Source organism: Octopus bimaculoides, chromosome 1, assembly GCF_046866305.1.
Source record: "Octopus bimaculoides isolate indiv1 chromosome 1, ASM4686630v1, whole genome shotgun sequence".
NCBI lineage: Eukaryota > Metazoa > Mollusca > Cephalopoda > Octopoda > Octopodidae > Octopus > Octopus bimaculoides.
The window spans coordinates 9482870-9506337 of record NC_142928.1 but is presented as its reverse complement, the minus strand read 5'-3'; the positions used below and the strand labels follow the sequence as shown (position 1 = coordinate 9506337).

Below are 23468 nucleotides of genomic sequence, written 5' to 3'. Positions count from 1 at the left end.
CTAATACTTTCCTGATTATTCTGGCCGTGCCAAAGAGGCAAACCTTTTGTAACAGTTCTACTGGGTACTCTATTTTAACTTCCTTTATATTCCTCTTGGTACCTTCTGATACTGTTCCCAAGGACCCAACAATAATTGGCACTATCTTCACCTTCATTTTCCATAGCTGGGCTATTTCATACTTAAGAGGGTTGTATCTATTTATCTTTTCACCTTTCTTCTTGTCTATTCATGGGTCAAAGAGGCATGCAGCATCGACTATATAGCATATGTGGTGCACCTTGCCCACCGCGACTAGGTCCGGTTTGTCATACTCTAGCACCTGATCTGTTTGGATTGGGAAATCCCAGAGGATTTTGTTAGTCTCTGACTCTGCTACTCTCTGCCGTTTGTGCTCACACCACGTTATGCCTCTCGCTAGCCCCCACTTTTCGCACAGTTTCCAATGCTCTTTGTAGGTCGTGATTTCCACAGAGCTCCCAATGGATTATTCTTGCCACATTGTCATGGTGTCTCTTGTATTCGCGTTGTACCAATTTCGGGCATTCGCTAACGATATGCCATACCGTTTCACCCACCTCTCCTCACATTCTACATTTATCGCTATCGATAGTGTTGTCTTTTCTGCACTTCATATAATTGGACCTTAATTCTTTATTATTATTATTATTATTATTATTATTATTATTATTATTATTATTGTTATTATTATCAAGTGAACGATATTTCGACATCTCATGTATCTTCCACAGGTTCAAAAAATAAACTTGTCAATCTACTTCATTTTGGTAATATTTATAGGGTTGGGGTTACTCCTCCAGAAAGTATAGAAGCAAAAAAAGAAGAGTGCCATTGTTATCAAGTGAACGATATTTCGACATCTCGTGTGTCTTTTTTGCTTCTATACTTTCTGGAGGAGTAACCTCAATCCTATAAATATTACCAAAATAAAGTAGATTGACAAGTTTATTTTTTGAACCTGTGGAAGACAAAGGATTCCTGCGCCATACCGAACTACTGAAACTGCGCGCGAGTTTATTGCCAAAATTATGTTTCTGGTATTTAGCTTTGAACTCAATATTTTTTCTTACTCGCCGCGGGTACTCTCCTTTTGTCCTTTCCTTCATGCCATGGTGTTTGATTCCATCTTCCCGGGTATTTATAGCTGGATTGAGGTTGAATTGCCGTCATCATTTCATCACTTGGCAACCATGTGCCTTCTGTCCTGACAAGCTTTCCTCGTCTCATCACCATCGCAGCACATTTTGAGAGTCCAAACTCCATCTTAATATCACTGGAGAAAATCCGCACAGACTGGACTAGGCTGTCCAGTTCTGACTTACTTTTTGTGAATAGCTTCAGGTCATCCATGAATAAGAAGTGGTTCAGTTTCCCCTTAACTCTTCTCAGATCTTACCCCTACTGTGTTTTCTGTAGTAGTATTTCACTTAAGGTGATCGTTCTCAGCGCGAATATCAGTGAGAATACACTGTCCCCCGGAAAATTCCTCTCTTGATTTTCACCTCTCCTAGTGCTTGCTTCCCTGCTGTCAATTCCGTTCTCCAGCATTTCATGCTATTCCGTATAAGGCTTCTCATATTCTCTGCTACTCCATACATTTCCATTGTTTTTATCACCCATGAGTGTAGTATCATATCGTCTGCTTTGCGATAGTCAACCCATTCCATGCTCAGGTTTGTGTGTCTTCTCTTGCAGTTCCTGATATTTAGATTATCAATTAAGAGCTGATCCTTCGTTCCCCGGTTCCTTTTTCGGCATCCTTTCTGCTCAATGAGTAGCAGCCCACTTCTTTCCAAGTATCTGTACAGTTCACCGGCCAATGCACCTGACAATAGTTCCCACATTAACGAAAGGCATGTTATTGGTCTAAAGTTGGTCTTTTGAGGATCCTTGGCACATAACAATGTCTTTCCCTTTGTCATCCAGCTGGGTACTGCGCCTTCCTGTAAGCACTCATTTAGCTGTTGCGCTATCCTTTCACGGAGCCCTCTCAGCTTCTTCATCCAATAACCTTGGACCCCATCCAGTCCTGGGCTCTTCCAAATGGGGAATTTTCTTAACTGCTTCTTTATCATTTCTGTAGTTATCTTTACGTCTTCTTGGACTTCAATATTTCTTAACCTATCTTGGATTTCATGCAGCCACTCCGCTTCATCATTATACTCTCCAGGTTGGTCCCAGATCCTTCTCTAAAATGCCTTGCTTTCCTCTGCATCTGGGATCATTGTTACGTGTATTTATTTACCCATCTCGTTCCTGAAACAGTTTCTTCTGATTTGCTTTAAACAATCTGTTTTGCCTGAACCGTCTTTTTCTATTCTCATATCTTTCCTGTTTTGCATTGGTTGCTCCTACTCTTTGTTTCAATTCTTCCAATATCGCATCATAACCTTTATCTCTTATTCTATATGTTCTCTCCAACATTATTCTTATGCTTTCGTAAGGCAGCGAACTTGCAGAATCGTTAGCACGTCGGGCAAAATGGTTAGTGGTTTTTCGTCCGCCCTTAGGTTCTGAGTTCAAATTCTATCACGGTCGACTTCGCCTTTCATCCTTTCACGGTCGATAAAATAAGTACCAGTTACGCACTGGGGTCGATGTAATCAACTAGTCCCCTCCTCCAAAATTTCAGGCCTTGTGCCTTTGGTAGAAAGTATAATTCTTATGCTTTCGTTCTGCAATTCCCCTCTTCTCAATCTATCAACTTGTCTCCTAAATGTCTTTTTAACTTTGTTTCTCACAAATTCGTCTACGCCAGAATGGTTCTCTACGTTCTGTTTGTTCTTTTCTTTTGTATCCAACTCTATCTGCAACAACCAAAGCTGCAGCCCAAATAATCTTGTTAGTTTCAGTTATATTTTCTCGCCTGGAATAGCCCAAGAACCGAATCTATCTTTTCGGTTTCAACCTTGAGCTTGCGTCGATCAATGTACCTCAGGTTGCGGGGTGCTTGATCCTGGTCTTCTCTCATCGACACAGCGTCCTCACTATGTCTTGTTGGTCATCATCGTATTCTTGTGATATAGCTCTTCTTATTACTTCTGCTTCATTTGCTCAGAATACATTTACATTTCCACTTTGCTCTACATCTTTACTACCAAGATTCATTTCTCTGTTCTCACTGCGCACGTAATCTGTTGGTGAAGTATTATTTCTATTTTCTACTTTCCTTTTTATCTCTTCTATTTCCATGTCTGTTAACCACCCTTTTGCTCTTATTGCTAATATATTTGAATTAGACATTTTCACTCAACATTGAGGTATGTGTTTTAAGGTTCGTCACCGACCGGTATTTTTTATCTAGGCACCATCTCTAGTAACATTGTCAACCAAGACTGCAGAGCTCTTACTACCCATAAGGTGAGCCTGTTCCCTTCGCATGAATTACAAGAGATTGACTGTAGAACACGTAAATTAATGACAATGAACAAGGAACTACACCCCAACAGTGGTGTGTCAAGATTGTATGTAAAGACGAGGGAAGGAGGACGGGGTTTAGCGTTTTGTGAAGGTTGTGTAAGGGAAGAGGAGAATAGCCTGGCTTGGTGTGTTAAGGGGAATAAAGAAGAAATGATTGAAGCAGTGAAAACGCAGGGAACCTTAAAAATCAACGAAGCCGTAGATCCAACACAATTTAAGAAAGACCAGAGAGAGCAGATGAAGACAATTTGGCAGGACGAGAAAATTCATAGTCAGTTCTTGAAGAATAGAGCTGAGATTGATTGGAATAAAACCTGGCAATGGCTGCAGAAAGGAGACTTAAAAGGGCCCACTGAAGCATTAGTGTGCAGCGCTCAAGAACAAACTACTCCAAATATCACATTGATAAAAGCACTGACTCGCCACAGTGTAGGATGTGCTCTGAGAAGAGAGAAAGTATAAGCCATATTATTAGTGAGTGCTGTAAGCTTGCACAACGTGAATATAAAAGGAGACACGATAATGTGGCCAGATATGTCCACTGGCTGTTGTGCGGTAAAGCAAACCTCGAGAGAACCGAACAATGGTATGAACACAAGCCAGATGGAGTAATGGAAAACGAACATTACAAAATACTCTGGGAATTTAACATTCAGTGCGACCAAGTCATGGAGGCGAGATGACCAGATATCGTGCTCATCCATAAAGATGAAAAAGAAGTAAAGATAATAGATAATAGTAAAGTAAATACCAGGCGATTTGAGGGTGAAATGTAAGGAAACAGAAAAGATTGAGAAATACCAGCGACTGCGGAACGAGATAGAAAAGTTATGGGGCATGAGGAAAGTAATGGTGATACTGGTGGTAATTGGAGCATTCGGAGCAGTTTCCAAGGGCTTTGAGAAGCATCTTAAGAATATTGGAGCTAATGTCAGGCTCGAGATGATCCAGAAGACAGCACTGTTGGGTACAGCTTGCATTGTAAGGAGAGTATTGTCTCTTTGCATCACAAGAGAAGGCACTACTTGAACCCTTCGTAATTTGTTATTGCCTGATTTCAAGTAAAGAATGGCAGGTAATTAAGAACTATCTGTGAGTCTTCCAGAACAACAACAACAACAACAACAACAACAACAACAACAATAACAACAACAACAATAACAATAACAACAACAACAACAACAACAATTCTTTCTGTTATAGGTACAACACCTGGAATTTACGGTGAGAGGGATAGTCGATCATATCGATCCCAGTGTTTCACTGGTACTTAATTTATCGACCCCGATAAATGCATACATACATACGTACATACATACATACATACATACATACATACATGCATACATACATATGTGTATACACATGCGCACCAACAAACAAAAAGAATGCAACTCTGATAACGGACAGAGTCAACGATTATTGAAAAGGTTGCAAGACGCAACGAAAATTTTAGGAAAAATAAGTGAATGAGTGGAAATCGAACCCGCTAAATATACAAGCTCTTTTATTCTCTCTTTGTTTATTTTCTCTTATTCCTTTCTGTTGGAGGCTCGAAACGTAAAAGACTTTCTCTCTTTCCCGAGCGTCAAACTAATACACCCGCTTATTGTTCATATATATATATCTATATCTATATATATATATATATATATATATATATATATATATATATATACACACACACATACTAGTACATACGTATACATATGCGTCTATGTGTATGTATGTATGTATGTATGTTTGTGTGTGTGTGTGTGTGTGTGTGTGTGTGTGTGTGTGAATTTAGAAAGCAACTGGATGTTCGGCTGCATTAAAAAGGAAATGATAAGAAAGTAGAAGAAACGAAAACGAACCGAGATGCAGAAACCAGCCAAAAATTAATGAGTGCAATAAGATTTAATTTACATGAGATTACTTGTGATAATCTTCTATTAAGTTATATTATTAGTCATATCTTCTTATTTATCCATTCTGTGATGAAACGACGGCTTAAGAGGGATATGAATGTATTGTAGATTTTTAGTAATGAGAGAAGATGAAAATGCCGGAAGCCATTTGAAATGACCGAGAGATCTCTATGTACTTTAATGACAAAAATTGTGAGGACTTTTTATGAGTCAACGTTTAGAAAGAAAAATAAAGATTTGAACTGTACATGTTTATACCCAATCTCTATATAATGACGTTGTTGCTATTGTTATTTAGCTCCCGTTCAACTTGGATCAAATCGACCACGATCAAATGTGTTCAAACGCAGTGGATCTGGGACTACTCTATCCAATTAATTTTCCTTCTTTTTCAAAAACAGTACAATGAAATTTGAAAAATATCTGGTTGCTATTTCTATAAGATTGAGTGATCACGTGATGACCAGTCCCCCCCTTCTCCACCTCTATGATTTTTACGTGATGATGGAATCTGTTTATGTAATCTGTTAGCATATGACGAATAAATTATGAACAAACATTTATAAGTAATTTGCCGCAAACTCAGTTAAGATTAATCGATGATTCAGACGCGTATGTCAGGTTAGTGATTGCAAATCTTGTATGAAATAACATAGTGGGCTGCAGTACTTTTGGATTTCCAAGTCCTCACAAATATCTCAACTTAAGATTGTAAACGCTGTAAGACTAAGATTTTAAATTCCAGACTGTTGGATGTAGGGGACGTCTTGATGGCGGCGGTCCAAGTAATTGTCCATGTGTGTATCTCAAACTCTTCATTGATTATGTTTAAATTGTTCGAACTTGGATCAGCGAGTTTTCACAGACCTATAAGGGTTACAATGCCCGTTTTTTACTTCATTCAATAGGGAGGGGATGATATTTTGAGCTCGTCTTGAAATCCTATTGAGACCTTTTCCAAAATTCTTAGTTTCTTTTTTTTTTATATATACATATATATACATATCATGTGATACCAGTTTGGTTTATTTTTTTTCTTTGGTTTGGCTGCAGTCTTTTCAAACATAGCTCAGCCCATTTCATGAATGATTCAAGTAAACATGCTCATTTTAATAGACTTTGATCCTTTCAAGACTATCTGTATAATCGTACAGAAATATGAGATTCCTCATTATAATTGTCGGAGCCCTGGAAACAGTGAGTAAAAATTTCGAGAAGTACGTGGAATAAATAGGGGCTGCAATAATGGGGGAGCACTTGCAGAAAACAGCACTGCTTGGAACTGGAAGGTGCTCGAAAAATAAGGGGTGTTACCTTAGTTCACTGGTAGTGAACAGCTGATACCGTAGTACACTTCCAGCGTCAGAAGCGGTGCAAAGACAATAAAATAATAATGATAATAATAATAATAATAATAATAATAATAATAATAGTAATAATAATAATAATAATAATAATAATAATAATAATAATAATAATAATAATTATTATTATTATTATTATTATAATTGATTGCAAAGCAATTTAATGCATTGATCAATGGAGAAGAAATCCTGGGCTGGTTGACAAAAGGACAAACGCCTGAAGGATGCATCAAAGGAAAATGCTGCTGACAATTACAGACCAATTTCCTATTTGCCATTAATGTGCGAGTTACTGTCAGAGGAATTGCAGAAGAACTGTATAAATTTCTTGATGAGAACGATATATTACCACCTGAACAAAAAGGCTGCAGAAGGAGATGCAGAGGTACCAAAGATCAGCTATTGATAGACAAAATGGTAATGCAAGATTGTAAACGAAGGAAGACAAATCTGGGAATGGCCTGGATTGACTAAGCTTATGATATGATTCCACATTCGTGGCTCATCGAGTGCTTAGATCTGTTTGGAATTACGAAGAATGTAACGTGTTTCCTGAAGAGAAGCATGGCGGAATGGAAAACTGAACTGACATCTAACGGAAAAAGTTTGGGCACCCTGGGTGTGAGAAGAGGGATTATCCAGGGTGATAGCTTATCTCCGTTGCTTTTTGTTCTATGCATGATACCCTGGCCTTGGTACTTAGGAAAACAAACCTGGGGTACCAACTAAAGGGAAAATCCTAGACAATCAACCACTTCCTCTTCGTGGATGATTTGAGACTGTATGGCAAAGATGAGACACAAGTGAGCTCCTTGGTTTACTCGGTCCACTTTTTTAATACAGATATTAGAATGGAATTTGGATTCAAGAAATGCAGAATAATCTAGCTAAAAAGAAGCAAGGTACAGTCCATAGCAGGGATAGAATTACCGAATAGACTCGATTAAACAAATTGAAACGGAAGGATACAAATACCTTCGTGTACTAGAGTTCAATGAGATAATAGAAAAGGAAATGAAAGAGCAACTGAGGATGGAGTATTTTCGGAGACTGAGGTTGGTGTTGTGCTCAAAATTGACTGGATGGAATAAAATCTAAGCAGTAAATACGTGGGCGATAGCAAGTTTGAAGGTAGAACACCTACAAAAATCAGCATTGCTTGGAACTACAAGGATTCTTCGCAGGGTTCTTGAAGCATGACTAGTAAAACAAGTGTCACCTTAGTCTGCTGATCGTGGGACAGCTGACACTTTCCATCATACCTAGCAATTAAGCCCGAAGTTTTCATATAATAAGGATATTCTTCTTCTTCTTCTTCTTCTTCTTCTTCTTCTTCTTCTTCTTCTTCTTCTTCTTCTTCTTCTTCTTCTTCTTCTTCTTCTTCTTCTTCTTCTTCTTCTTCTTCTTCTTCTTCTCATTATTATTATTATTATTATTATTTTATGTTTGACTTTTGCTTTGCATTTGTACAAGTTGGATCCAAGTCTCACCCAGAGACCTCAAGAGACAACAAGTTAGAAGTTCATGTAGGTGTTATGCCTAGGGTACCATATATTTGGATTTGTACATAGTGTTGTTCTAGAGAATGTTTAAGAAACCATAAGAAAATTATGTGTTTGTTTTAAAATTTGAAATCACATAGACAGTATTTTACGTAGGATATGGGCAGTTCCCATGAGCACTATCTTTTGAACTTCAGCCATTTTGGGGTTTCCTGGTATCTGAGCTAGGTAGCAATAAGCCCGTTTCGCTGCCATTCCCAGGGCACCTATGACAATAGGTATTGTTTTTGTCTTCAGGTTCCACATTTTGCTAATTTCTATTTCAAGATCTTTATATTTGCTCAGTCTTTGGTAGGTCTTGACAGATACGTTTATATCGATTGGGACAGTCATATCAATGAGGAGGCATGATTTTTGTCTGAAGTCTTTCAGTACGATGTCTGGCCTATTTGCATCTATCTTTCTGTCAGATTGAATGGTGAAGTTCCAGAGGAGTGTGATGTGATCATTTTCAAGTACTGGGGATGGTTTGTGTTCCCACCAGTTTTTATCATGGGGCAAGTCCAGGTTTTTGCATATTACCCAGTGAATATATTGTGCAGCTCTATCATTCTTGTTGAGATACTTTGTAGGCGCAAGCAGACTGCACATGGAGACAACATGATCGATGGTCTCATTTTGTTGTTGGCATATACAACATAATGGGGAGCTGCTGTTCTTTAATATGTTGGCCTGGTAGTTCTTTGTAGGTAGGCATTGATTTTGGGCTGCTATGATAAACCCCTCTGTTTCTGATTTCAAGCCAGAGGCCATTAGCCATTGATGGGTAAGGGCTTTGTCAATATCTGCATTATTCGCTCTCTTTGGGTATTTGCCAATATTAATAATAATAATAATAATAATAATAATAATAATAATAATAATAATAATGATAATAATAATAATAATAATAATAATAATAATAATACAGCTAGAAAACAATTATAAAATAATTATCATAGGACTTCAAAAATACCTATTTCAGAAGCAAGGAAAACTGTAAAACAAATGAAACAAAAGCTGTAAAACAAATGAAATCCAAACTAAAACTAGAACAACAAAGGATCATGATAAAACGATGGCATGAAAAACCCCTTAATGGCGAATATTGGGTTAAGTTAAATGCAAAAGAAATAGACAAAACAAAATCCCTGCAATGTTTGAGAAGCTCAGGACTCAAAGCAGAGACTGAAGGTTTTTTAATTGCAACACAAGACCAAAGCCTCCCCACCAGAAATTACGAAAAATTTATAATGAAAAGAAACATAACAAGTAAATGTAGAATATGTGGAAATGGACAAGAAGCAATAAATCATATTATCTCTGGCTGCCCAGTCCTGGCTATGAAGCAATATATTCACAGACACGACAGAGTTGGGACCTAGTCAACTATTTGGCAGAAACCACGTGGTCTCAGTGAAAAACTCTGACCAAGGAGTGAAAAGGATCATTTTTAGAAAACATAAATCCGGAGAAGACGCACACTCTAAGAAGTAGAGTAGCCTATGTTTTTAACTGGGGAAGGCCAGTTTATGGAATTACCCTGGGTTTCCCGTCCATAAAGGGTTTAACTTTATGGCGTATCGTCAGACCCAAAGACCTGTTAGCCCAAGACCTCTTATATATGGATACATACACAGACACAGACACAGACACACACACATACACACAGACACACACATGCGCGCGCGCACACACACACAATCACACACACACACACACACATACACAGATACACTCAGACACAGGCACACAAACACACACCCACACACACATGAGCACACACACATATAGATACATACATACACACGCACACATGTATATATATGTATATGCACATGGGTTATCTACATGGATGTTTATTCATATTTGTGTATTAATGTATCTTTATGTATGCATGTATGAACCAGTAACTCTGTGGATATTTTTCTGTATGTGTATGCATGTGTGTGCATTTGTATCCTTCAACATGTGAGCATGTAGTAATATGCATGTACATATACCTGAACATATATGCATTTCTGTAAACATGTATACGTATATACACGTATGTATAGTTCGACACGTGTCGTGTACGAAACTACCGACACTTGAGTCATGTTTGTAACGTTCTGCTGAATAAATTGAGTGTAAGAAATACATATAGTGAGATCTATTTCGACTGTCTGTTCTATGAAACCTATGTATGTACACACACACACACACACACACACACACACACACACACACACACACACACACACACGCACACACACACACGCACACACAGTGTACTGTTCCGAGATAGTAAGATTAACAAAGAATGTAATCCATCTGGTGAGAGATAAATATCATTTAATAACCACAGTACATATTTCTATGAGCTGCTAATAGTTTCATGCAATGAAAACATCTCAGATAACATTTTATAACACGTCTGGTGCCTTCACACAGTCCCCAGGTTGTGCCCATATGGAATAACAAGCTATGACAAAACGATAGGATGAGAGAAAAAACGAGGAAAAATAAAAAGGAAGTAGATATAAAAGGTGGAAGGTTGAAAATACGGAAAACAAAAAAAGAAAACAGAAAAGGGAAAGAGAGGGAGAATTAGAGTTCTATTTCTTTTGAACGTAAAGTCATACGGCTGAATGGATAGGGGCCTAGAGTTGCGGTACAGCCGTTCATTCCAGAGAGGGCGGTATTTTGCAATTCGCCAACAGGAACTTATCCATATGTTTACAACCGCTGAAAATATCAGATCTGGAATTCAGCAGCACCGTGGAGTTGGATTACCGCTTTACGTTCACCATGTTCATTTTTTAATATCTTCATTGATTTCTAATACGGATATACAACCTCATCAGACCTCATGCAATTACATTTATGATTTATACGGGTTTGCATATGTATATATTTTATTATTATATCACACACACACACACACACACACACACACACACACACACACACACACACACACACACACACACACACACACACATGTATATATATATATATATGATATAATATAAAAATATATAAATATATAAACATATAAATCATAAATGTACTTGCATGAGGTCTTATGAGGTTGTATATCCGAATTAGAAATCAATGAGGATATTAAAAAATTCACATGGTGAACGTAAAGCGGTAATAATTATGTATTATATATATATATATATATATATATATATATATATATATATATATATATATATATATATATATATATATATATGTATGTATGTATGTATGTATGTATGTATGTATGTATGTATGTATACACACACACATATATGTGTATGTATGTATATATCACATATACATGCAGGCATATCATACACACACACATATACATATATAATATGTAATATGTAGTGTTTTTTTAAAGCCATCGTTGTGATAGTGGGTGTATGCTTCTGTATGCTACGTGTGTGTGTGTGTGTGGGGGGGGTGTTTTTATGTATGAGTCTTCTGTGTGAATGTGTGCATATATGTATATAAGGTTTATCTCTGTTGGTGTGTATGTGTATTTTTGATGTTACTGTTATCCCGATTGGAGTTCGTACCAGCTTTTGAAAATGAATTTGTTTTGGTGTCTGCCAAAACAAATGCGTGTTCCTATTAAGACTTTAAAGTGTGATTTATGGGAGATTTTTCTGAATGGTGATATCCCTAAAAGCAGGGATATTTTTATTCGAAAGTCTATAAAGTAGAAACTTAATTGTTTGAATTGATTTCATGATAATTTTAATACATTTTGATGCCTATTGATATTTGTTTGATTGGTGTTAATCTAACGAAAGATCAAAATCCAGTTCGATACTTCATGATCCACCAGTTTTATGAAATATTAATATACACTTAATGATCAACCAAAGAATACTGAACACAGCTGTTTTGAATCGATTAGGGTTAGTTCTAATCACAAACAAATTTCATTTGTACAGGGAGTGGGCCTAGGTGAGGCTTTCAATATTTAATAGTTCCGAAAAATACAAAAAAACCAAAAAAGTTTTTAAATATGCATTATAATTTCAGACACTTTCGTGACTTTTGGTTCAGCTTGTATTTTTAATTTGAAGAGAAAAGCTTCCAGTTTTAGTGACGGACACTCTTTCTTCATTTCTTAACTGTTTCCTTTCAGGTAATGGTTATATTGAGGGAAGTGAACTGGAAGATTTTCTACGAGAACTGGTGACAAGCGTCTTAAAGACAGACGATGGTAACGAGGTAGGCAAAACAATATATTAAATGTTTTATTTTTGGCTTACAAGTCTTTTTTTGTTAAGAATTTTTGAGATGAGAAGATTCAGGGAAAACAGTAGACTTTTGTAAAATAATTAGCGTTCAGCTATTTTCCAAAAGGAAGGAAGTGAGCTTCTGAGGAAATTTGGGTTCAAATTTTGATACAAGGGAGAAGGGGCAAGTCAATTATATCGACCCCAGTGCTCAACTGGTATTTATTTTATCGATATGGAAAAGATGAAAGGGAAATTCGACCTCAGCGGAATTTGAACACAGAACGTAAGGACGGACGAAAAACCGCTAAGCATTTTGCCCCGTGTGCTAACGATTCTGCCAACGCCTTAACGGGAAATTTAATATTAATGTCAAATTAATATTAAAATTAATGCATATATTTTGCCTTAAAGAAATAATATTTGCAATTTTATTCTTTAGACGTCACTTCTGATTGTGATTCCCTAAAGTAGACCCTGATTAGGAACATGAGCAACGAGTCGGAGAGAGATTTGGCAGGACAAGAACAGCCACAAGTGGTAACTACGTTAAGGAAACCTTTCAAAATGGAATAGTTTATTTTGGTGTGTTTTTAAAATTGATTTATCAAAGTTTACAATTAAAATACGAATATGATTGTAACACTGGGCAGTAATGTTGCGTAGTAACGTTGGAGTATGACTCAATACCGGGTGGTATTCATAATCAGGTTGTCAATGAGTAAATATACTCACTAACTAGAAGCACCTAGTGAAGAGGGTTGTTAGAAACTCAACAAAAGGAATAAAATACCTGTTAAAGGGCAAAGGAACCCAGCAGAGTTTTATCGGCCATCTTGTAACAAAGCACAGAGACGTAGAGGTCCTCGTGAAAGCGAACGATCGTGCTGTAAAGCTACTTTGGAGTGATGAAACATCGATATAGGAAAGAGTAAACTTTGAACTTTAACCCTACCCCCACCACTGTCTTGTGGGTTATCTGGGTTGGTGAGGACTTGCAGAAGGAAATTCAAATGTAAAACCTCTAGATGATTCTCCCACCAATCATCTCGATCTCTTCTTGTTACTGGGACATGGCAGCTGATACTTAGACAGCGGTATTATACAAATGTCTGTCTCTATAAGCTTTATTAGATACAGGTCCTTCCTCTCACCACATTACGCTGTGTCTTCGAACTAATACTATTCAATATAGAAGTATTTTATGAGGAATAGAACAAAATAACCATTTAATCTAAACTGATACCACAAAGTCCTTTGGCGAGGGTGGCCAAATTAACAAGTTTATTTAGGTTACCTGATGTAAGAATTATTGTTGTTCATAATGTTTGTTAACGTCTTTCTAATACATAAGTCTTTGACTGTGTTACTTAGACAATATTTTCTATTTCCAGGCTGTGTCAGAAACGGCTTTCAACGATGCTAAAGAATTATTTATGGATGCTTTTGATGTCAACTTGGATGGCAAAATTGATATTTCCGAGGTAGGAATCTGTTTTTTCTTTTTTCCAATTAGTTTAAATATTTTTGTAGCTGAATTAAAACAATCCTTCAGGGGCCAACGTTGGGTCTCAGTACGATACAACGTTGCAGCGTCTGAGTAATCATCGATCTGATAGAAATATCAGCTGAATGTTCCATTAGTTTTTGTTTTTTTTAAATGAAGGATATATTGAATATAGACTGAAAAGATGGGTTGGTCACGATCGGAATGCTTTTGATCACAGCTCTGTTGGAGCAGGTTGACTTGGGACCAAATAACTAAAAGCGCAGATATGACAGTACAGTAGCTAAATTTACTTCACGATTATATGGTTTGGGGTTCAATCTGATTGTGCAGTATTTTGGGGAAATGGTGCTGGGTCAATGAGGTAGTTCAGCGAACTTGATGAAAGTCAGTTGTATTGCGTGCGCGCGCGCATGTGTGTTGTAAATATTATCAACAGCACTTCCAATTGTTTATACTTTAATTATTTTAATTGTTTTCCTTTTGCAGTTAACCGAACTACTTCCAGTGGAGGAGAATTTTTTGCTTCTTTTCCGCAGAGATCATCCGCTGGACTCCAGTGTAGAATTCATGCAAGTAAGTTGTACTCTATTTATTTGTTCTTTTACATGAAACGGTGTTTTAGATAGAGTACAATGTTCTATAGATCTATGAGTATCCTATCTATAGAGTACGTCATGTTTTAGACAGGAATATTCTACCAATAGGTAGGAATATTGTGTTTATAAGGTATCCTCCTATAGAAAATAGTATTTAAACCGATGGGACGCGGTGTATGTATTCTATTATAATAACAGCGAATCCGACGACTCGTTACAATGTCATAGACTACCATTCGTTATTCGTTTCGGTTTTCTTCGCTCTGAGTTCAAATCTCTCTAAAATCAACTTTGCATTTCAGGTCGTTAAATAAGGTACCAGTTATGTACAGGGGTCGATTTATCTCTTCAACTCTCTCTCTATTCTTTAATTCTGCCTGTAATTCAAAAGCTCAGTCGTATCGCATTGTGTCTTCATGATTCGGCCTGAGAATTATGTTAATGTCACATACGTCTACGGAGTACGCTGCCTCTTACACGCTCAGTTGGTCAAACAACTGAATGCTCATCGTCGAGGCCAACGGATAACCCAATATTTTACTCTTACTCCTCCTTTCAAAGAAATTTAGTTTCAGACTTTTAAAAAAGGAGAATTAAGACGGCCCTACTTTGCAATTTCCCTCAAGATCCTTACTTTTTTTAAGACCAGAATTTTCCTCCAATATATTCACATCGATCGGAAAAACAAAATCAAACAAGAATCTGAGGAACCAAAAATTAGTGACGTGTAAATCATCCGTGTTAATTAGTCTTCAGGATTGATCATCCTTCTAAGAGATGGCCACTTGTCGTCGCTGGATCTCACCTTATTCACGGCAAAAAGATTCAACAGCAGCAGCAGCAGCAATGACAGCATCAGCCGCAACAACAACAACAACAACAACAACAACAACAACAACCCTACAAGCAACAACGATGACAATGACAGAAACAACGATGACACCGGCAACATCGACGATGGAGACAGCGACGACGGCGATGATGATGATGATGATGATGCAGATGATGATGATGATGATGATGATGATGATGATGATGATGATGATGACGATGATGATGATGATGAAGATGATTGTGAGCAGACTTTCACATCCTGGAAATGTTTTTTCAGTGATTTTTGTGTTAAGAAAAAATGGAATATAATATTCTTTAAGTCTAACCTCCAACTCGGCAGTTTTCATACCACCAACCTCATCTAGCTTCCAGTATGTTCCAGAGCTTCGCTTGTCTCAAGTGGAAGTTGTGATATTCATGTCATTTCAGTTACGAAAACATTCGATCCTAACACCGATTTATCCCTGTCCAGTTTCTCTTGTAGACACTGATCCGTAGATGTCGAAAGTGGACATTAGCCTCACCTGCAAACATCATGGATTCCAATGACCAGTAATGTAACTGCACTGAAAAATAGTCGTAATAAATTCCCAGAAATCCGTGCTTTGACTCCTACTTAACCGTTTTTTTTTTTTATCCGTTCCTCGTCCGTTTCTCTCTGGTTTAGACGGATGACGCAAATCACTCGCAATGTCTCTTATTTCTTGAAATGTGGAACAAGATTATATCATTGGTAACAAGGCAATGTTTTCTTTAAATCACTGATATCGAGATACGAACTCATAATCCTTTGGTCAGAAGGCCAGTGTCTTGGTTAGCTTCAACTTTACATTTCTCTAATTCTGTTAAATATATTATAAGTCTTGGCAAATAGACTTAGTAACTGGGCTTGCAGCGATGTTTTAAAAGCTGTTAGGATTTAATAATTATCCTAAAGACATATAAAGATGACTAAAAACCTATGCAGTTTACATATGTGTCATAATATTCATATTAATCTGTTGTGTGAACTAGATTTAAAAAGATTTTTGTGAAAATATCAATATTCCAGCTGCTCTTTCAGTTTGACCTTTCTACGAATTTTCTATTAGATTACGAAATAAACAGAAGATTTATACAAAGACCGGCTATTCCAGTCATATGACTGTAATTGTCTGATAAGTCGATTAATGTCGACTTAAAAAGACATCCTGCTTTTAGACAATCTGTGATCCATTTTCATTAAAAGTGTGAGTCGTGCACTATAAAACTAGTCAGAAAACGAAACACACACACACACACACACACACACACACACACACACACACACACACACACACACACACACACACACAGAGGCTCTCATACCTTCGTATATATGTATGTATGTATGTATGTATGTATGCAGGTATCTGTCTCTCTCTCTCTCTCCATATATATATATATATATATAATAATAATAATAATAATCCGTCCGTTTACGGACGGATTATTATTATCCATGGTCAGCCATGACCGACGGAGGTCTACGACAATAATAATAATAATAAAAAGAAGTCCTTGGTACAGTATTATGTATTTGAAAAAAATGAGTAGAGATGACTATTTTGGGGACAATTTTTATTTTAACATTATTCTAAAAATAAAAATTATCCCCCCAAAAGCCATCTCTACTCATTTTTTCATATATATATATAATTTATTAATAAAGCTGCAAAAACATCACAAAAGCTATTACTCAGAGTTTCACATTCCCGTTCGTCGGACAGTTTTGATTGAGAATGGAACAAAAATAAGGTTATATGTATAAATTTACAAATACGTTGATAGATACACATTTGAAATTGGTTTTGTTTCATTGGTCCTGTCAATTAACGGTCTTTTCAATAACCGGTTTTATGAAATTAAAATTACGATTTAAAATCATATCATTTAAAATCGAAGAAAATCGTACTTTTAATTTCATACAACCGGTTATTGAAAAGACCGTTAGTTGACAGGACCAATGAAACAAAACCAATTTCAAATGTGTATCTATCAACGTATTTGTAAATTTATACTTATAACCTTATTTTTGTTCCATTTTCAACCAAAACTGTCCGACGAACGGGAACGTGAAACTCTTAGTAATAGCTTTTGTGATGTCTTTGCGGCTTTATTAATAAAGTATATTACTCTACCTCCGGTATTCTAGTGCTATTTTTTCCACCTGGTTTCACATTTATGTGCTTACTCTGGTATATATATATATATATATACATATATATATATATATATATATACATACATTCAGTTGTGGTGAATTCTGTTCAGAACGTAGCAGAGTACAGCACAAAGCTCGTCCACCGTCAGATTTCACCCTGTGCTCTACAGTAGTAGTGTTATACGTACTTCCATGGTTTGCGTTTGAGCTTCTGTCGTGTGTGAATAGATAATTGAAAAGAATTGGAGTCAACAAGGAGTACGGTTGGACATTTATTTTCGATCTGTACAATTGTTTCTGAGCAACGTAGTTCTCCAGTCGTGTAGGTACTCGATTATGCAACAGCTTCACTGCAGTATGAGATCTAGTTGTGTTTCCTCAGGCGATATGTAAATATTGTCTCCGTAAGTTCAAATTCTCGGTTTCAGGAGTATCCTCTCAGTCTGTCGTGACCTGAAATTAGTAGGAGTTTATCAAGGTGTGTTGTTGAAGGACATTTGGTCTAGAAGAAATACTGGAAATAATCACATCTATGGAAAACGTAAAATAGGCACTCTGAGGTGATGGTCATATCTTGTAAGGATAAGAACAAATAATTTCTGGAGTTTGAAAAAAATAATTTGTTACGAAATAACACATTATAGAAGAGTGAAGGAATCCAAACAAATAAACAAAGAAACCAATATTTGAGATGCTATACACTATAACAACAGAAACAATGAAAAATTCACCATATAGCATTTATCAATTCCGTTAACAGACACCACTGATAAATATAACCGAAGTACCTGATAACCTGTTGAGTTCAGAATTTATTGAAGATAGTCAGGCCTTAAATGAAATCAAACAAAAGAATGTACTACCCATCCTTAACATCTGCTGAATGGATAGCAAAATAAATCCAACGCCACCACACACACCTACATCCCCATATAACTACTATTCCTTCCTCTATTGTCATCACCTTCTCCTCCTTCCCACCAAATACACACAGAAATACCCACATTACTCGCTTGACTTTCATATTGGTAAAACGGGATAAACATCCCTCTATTGTACATCGCCTGAAGAAATGAATCAATAATGATGATCAACCGGATGCCCACGGATACCACGGACTGCGCTGTAATCATTGCAGGAATATGGTCTGTGATCTTAAGATTCATGTGATTTGTGGAAACGCGTGTAGCGATGCATTAAATGTTTGTAAATTCCACCCAAGGATTATTGTTATTATTATTATATATATCCTACATTATATTGGTACAGCATGATGCAACCCCGAAAAACTGTCTCAGTCATTATCATTAGACTTTGGCCGGCATAATGAAGTAAGGAGCTTTACTTGCCTATTCAAAATACTTCCTATAAACAAATTTGAAATATATATATATATATATATATATATATATATATATATATATATATATATATATATATATGTTTTTCTCCTTGTCTCCGTATTCTTTCTGTTGAAGAGCGTAGCTCGAAACGTCAAAGACTTTCCGTATTCCCGAGCGTCATACTAATATATACTTTTGTTATTTACACCACCTGTCCTCGTCTGTTGTTATTTTTTGTATAATCTCCCATATATATATATATATATAATATGATATATATAACATATATATTATGTATGTTATATGTAAATAATATATAACATATAGAGCATATAATACATATTAATATATACAAGACCAGCTGAGCAGCCCGTCTTTGCCGGGCAACTTTTACAATAGAATGTCTTATATAAATTTTTGTTTATTCCATGGCAGACCATGCTTTCCTCGACAGGTAGGCCTTTTGATCAGGACAGATTTGTGAAATTTTTCGCAAAAAAACTTCATTGAGAATTTTTTCCTTTTTAAATTATTTACATGTATAGGCGCAGGAGTGGCTGTGTGGTAAGTAGCTTGCTTACCAACCACATGGTTCCGGATTCAGTCCCACTGCGTGGCACCTTGGGCAAGTGTCTTCTACTATAGTCTCGGGCCGACCAAAGCCTTGTGAGTGGATTTGGTAGACGGAAACTGAAAGAAGCCTGTTGTATATATGTATATATATATGTATGTGTATGTGTTTGTGTGTCTGTGTTTGTCCCCCCAACATCGCTTGACAACCGATGCTGGTGTGTTTACGTCCCCGTAAATTAGTGGTTCGGCAAAAAGAGACCGATGGAATAAGTACTAGGCTTACAAAGAATAAGTCCTGGGGTCGATTTGCTCGACTAAAGGCGGTGCCCCAGCATGGCCGCAGTCAAATAACTGAAACAAATAAAAGAGTAAAAGAATGTCTGTTTAACTGTTTCACAAGACTTTATTCCTTAAAACTTATTAAAACTTCGCTTCTTACAACTTTGCTTTCGTTTTCTTTAATAAAAATTACTCCTCGTAATAATTCTACTTTCATTTGTGATAGCTATCATTCAGAATATACCAGCTTCTAAATCTTGTTTTCTGATTAGGTAAAATTGATTAAACTTTAACGTGTTTCTGCAATCTTTTTGAAACATATAATTAACAAAATCGGATTTAACGTGGAAAATTATTCCAATATACCAAATCTGAAAATTTTGATGTACAGGGTGTCCACAAAGTCTGGGTACATGGGGATTAACACATATTTTAAGAAATTATTATTTCTTATATTTAATTGTTTATGTTATGATTTTATTTACTCCATGTACCCAGACTTTGTGGACACCCTGTAGTTTAAAAATTTCCCAGTATGTGGCAACAACAAAGAAGACCCTTGTGAAATAGAGAAACAGACAGTTATAAGATATCACACACACACACACACACACACACACACACACACGCGCGCGCACACACACACAATATAACAGTTAAAGATAACAAAGAAATAACGATTAGTAACAAAGCATTTTAAGAGAGGTGGTGGATATCGATTTTATTTTATTGATTATAGGACTTTGACTGCCATTTTATTGTTTTATCGACCACTAAAGGTCAAATAACCCTCGGCAGGATTTTAGTTCAAAACATAAGTAAATAGCGACTCTGTTTGTACAACACCCCACCCCACCTAAAACTAATGCGATTGGAACAGGCGGACGAGTATCACTATCAAGGCGCATCTCTTTACACCTCGAGTTCAAACCTTACCGAGGTTGATTTCAAAGCATTCCATTCAATTCGAGGCTCCAACGACTGCCGACTCGTTGTCCTCTCTCTCCTCTCCCTCTCCTCTTTCTCTCTCCCCACTGTCTCTCTCTCCTCTTTCTCTCTCCCCTCTGTCTCTCTCCTCTTTCTCTCTCTCTCTCTGTCTCTCTGTCTCCACACACACACACACACATGTAGTGAAGGCACATGACTCAGTGCTTAGAACGTCAGACTCACCAATCATGAAGTAGTGAGTTCGATTCCTGGACTGGGCTATATTGTGTTCTTGAGCAAGACACTTTACCTCACGTTGTTCCAGTTCACTTGTCTGTAGATATGAGTTATGACATCACTGGTGTTGAGCTGTATCGGCCCCTTTGCCTTTCCCTTGGATAAAATCAGTGGTGGGGAGAGGGGAGGCTGGTATGCATGGGCGACTGCTGGTCTTCCATAAAACGATCTTGCTCCAGAGGGGAACTTTCTAGGTACAATCTCATGGTCATTCATGACCAAAGGGGAATTTTATATATATATATATATATATATATATATATATATATATATATATATATATATATATATTCAGCATTGACCGTCTTTTCCCATACTGGCATGGGTTGGACTGGACTGTATGACAGGAGTTGTTAAGGCAAGAGGCAGCACCAGGTTCCTTTGTCTGTTTTGGCCTGGTTTTTACTGCTGGATACCCTTCTTGAAGCCAACCATTCCACAGTCTCTGGGTACTTTTTACGTGGCATCCGTATCCACGCCAATGCTTTTTACGTGATACCTTAGTTTTAGGAACTCAATTCTCGAGTACAGCAATTCGCCATGCATCTCAGTCCTCTGTCATTTCCTTCGTAAGGTTCACCATTTTGAGATCGGCCTCCAGTATTTTGTCCCATGTCCTTCTGGTCTTCCTCCTTCACAACTTCTCTCCATGTTAAGTGATCGACACTTCTTTATGCAACTGTCCTCATCCAACCGCATCACATGACCAAACCAGCGCAGTCTCCTCTCTAGCACACTGCCTCTAATGCCTCTTATACCTAACTTTTCTCTTTGTCAGAGCGGCTTTTGGTGAAGGATGGAGTTCGATGTTACTATCCTCTTTTGAGTTTCTTGCGTAGATATTGGCTCATCCGGGTTCTCGGTGAGCCAGAGGTCAAGTTCACGTTTGAAAACGTCTACATCCACTCCATGGAGTGTCCTCGGATGTTTCAGCAGACAGTTAAACAGCTGTGGGCCCTTGAAACCCAAGCTATTGCATTACATCGTCCTTGCCCGAGATGAAGCAGTCGACACAATGGGGACAGCACGTCCCGTTCGTGGTCTGGTATAGCGCTTTATTCCAAGGTTTGGTGCCAGTCCTTCCAGTATCTATATATATATCACTGCATACCTCTCCCGCCTTCGTTCCAGGAAATAGAGTCGTAGCTCTTTCAATCTGTCCCAGTAGCTCAGTCGTTCCATTGATGCAATTTTCTTTGTGTAATGTCGTTGGGCTGCTTCAAGCTCTGCTATCGTCCTTGTAGTATAAGGTGACCATAGCTGAAAGCAGTAGTCTAGTCGGTTGAGGATAAATGACTTCCACAGTGTCATCATAGTTTCTTGGTCCCTTGTCCGGAAGGCTCTCAGAGTCCAACCGGCCAGTCTTCTGGATACTGCTACCATTTTGTTGATATGTGTGTGAAATGAGGCATTGTTGCTCATTTCTATTCCAAGATCACGCCCCGTATTTTGATTCTGGGATCGTTGCTCCACTTGGTCCAACGTACTGATGTCGTGATTGCTGAGCAATGCTTAACTGGCAACGGAAGGCCTGGAATTTACTTGCATTAAATTGCATGTTGTTATCCTCAGCCCATGTTTAGATGGCATCTAGATCTTTCTGTAAGAGCGTAGCATCAGAGGTTTCCTTGACTGACTGTGCGACTTTTGTGTTGTCGGCATAGCTGGTAAGCATGATTACCTCTGTCTATGATAGCATATCCAATAGGGCTACCATGAAAAGCACACACATACATACATACATACATACATACATACATACATACATACATACATACATACATACATACATACATGCGTATATACACACATATATGATATATATATATATTATATGTGTTTATGTACATATGGGTTTATGTGTACGAGCTAAGCCTTCAAGAAGCTTTTGATTGAACAACTCCGTTTGTGTTATTCCTGTCAATTCGTTGACAGCTGCCGCCGTGTAGTTTTTTCTTACATTACAAATCAAATATCGGTTGTTCACTCCTGTTTTCTTGGTTATTCCCCTCCATGTTGAGAAGAAACAGTTGTTACGAACCAATTGTATAATGGACGAGCAACGACCGCTATTACAACACTCACAACTAAATCGACTGACCTACTTAACTATAATCGTATTCCGTTAGAATAAAACTTTTAATCCGGTCTTGTTATTTCTATCTTGTGATCTGTTGTTATCTTCTTCACCACCCATCGATTGCTAGAAACGTTTTATTATTATTATTATTGTTGTGGTTGTTATTATTATTATTATTATTATTATTATTATTATTATTATTATTATTATTATTATTATTATTATTATTATTATTAAAAAGAAGAAGAGTTCCATAATTAAATTTGCTGAATGATATTTCGGTATCTCGTGTACCTTCAACGGGTTCAAAATTTGATGTCAGTCTACTTCATTTTTTTATAGATAATATAAGGAATGCTATGACT

The 23468-nt window shown here is 37.1% G+C and overlaps 1 protein-coding gene across 1 annotated transcript in view; it reads left to right on the top strand.

Annotated features, from left to right (window-relative positions):
- LOC106874194 (calbindin-32) overlaps window positions 1–23468 on the top strand; it is a 122127-nt gene that overhangs the window by 23275 nt on the left and 75384 nt on the right. The window contains exons 2-4 of the mRNA XM_089348378.1: window positions 12389–12474; window positions 13877–13966; window positions 14479–14565. Coding sequence (XP_089204504.1) covers window positions 12389–12474; window positions 13877–13966; window positions 14479–14565 — 263 coding nt within the window. The remainder of the gene's footprint in view (window positions 1–12388; window positions 12475–13876; window positions 13967–14478; window positions 14566–23468) is intronic.